This window comes from Meleagris gallopavo, chromosome 2 (genome assembly GCF_000146605.3).
Source record: "Meleagris gallopavo isolate NT-WF06-2002-E0010 breed Aviagen turkey brand Nicholas breeding stock chromosome 2, Turkey_5.1, whole genome shotgun sequence".
NCBI classification, from domain to species: Eukaryota; Metazoa; Chordata; class Aves; order Galliformes; family Phasianidae; genus Meleagris; species Meleagris gallopavo.
In genome coordinates, this window is record NC_015012.2 from 15,637,374 (window position 1) to 15,637,876 (window position 503).

The window sequence follows — 503 nt, forward strand, 5'->3', positions numbered from 1 at the left end:
GTGGTGCAAAAAAAGAAACAACAACAATCTGTAGCTACATGGTTACATACCACAGGGATAACCATTTTCCTACATCTCAAAGCAGAAGAGAAGCTCTGCACTCAGTTGTGTATGTACAGAACAGCTAAAGGGTTACTATGGAAAGCGGTTGACCTCCTCGCTGCATCTCACAAAATGCAACAAAAACACTGAATGATTTATGTAGGAAATGGACCTCATTTCCTTATACAAGAGTCTTTTTTTTTTTTTTTGCTGAGTCACTAAATCTCTATTCCTTTGTTTCCCTGGAAAAGATAGCAAAGAACAGTTAGAACGACTACATTTCACCCCCATAGAAAACCAGCTCTAAAAAAGAAAGCATAAAAGGAAAGATAAAGATCTGGAGAAACACACACAACCTAGCAATACAGTGGCAGATCCATGTATGTCGTTTGTACATCTCTAAGGTTACAAAGATAAGCTAAATTCATCACATGACAACCTGTTTATTTTCTTTTTTTGGG

The 503-nt window shown here is 37.2% G+C and overlaps 2 protein-coding genes across 2 annotated transcripts in view; one reads left to right on the forward strand and one right to left on the reverse strand.

Annotated features, from left to right (window-relative positions):
• LOC104909563 (serine/arginine-rich splicing factor 7-like) overlaps nt 1-196 on the forward strand; it is a 4,219-nt gene extending 4,023 nt beyond the window's left edge. The window contains exon 4 of the mRNA XM_031552682.1: nt 120-196. Within this exon, the coding sequence (XP_031408542.1) occupies nt 120-196 (77 nt within the window). The remainder of the gene's footprint in view (nt 1-119) is intronic.
• Nucleotides 197-260: 64 nt separating this feature from the next.
• Nucleotides 261-503, reverse strand: part of LOC100539699 (NAD(P)(+)--arginine ADP-ribosyltransferase 2-like) — a 1,469-nt gene continuing 1,226 nt past the window's right edge. Inside the window, 1 exon segment of the mRNA XM_010706645.2 lies at nt 261-284. Coding sequence (XP_010704947.2) covers nt 261-284 — 24 coding nt within the window.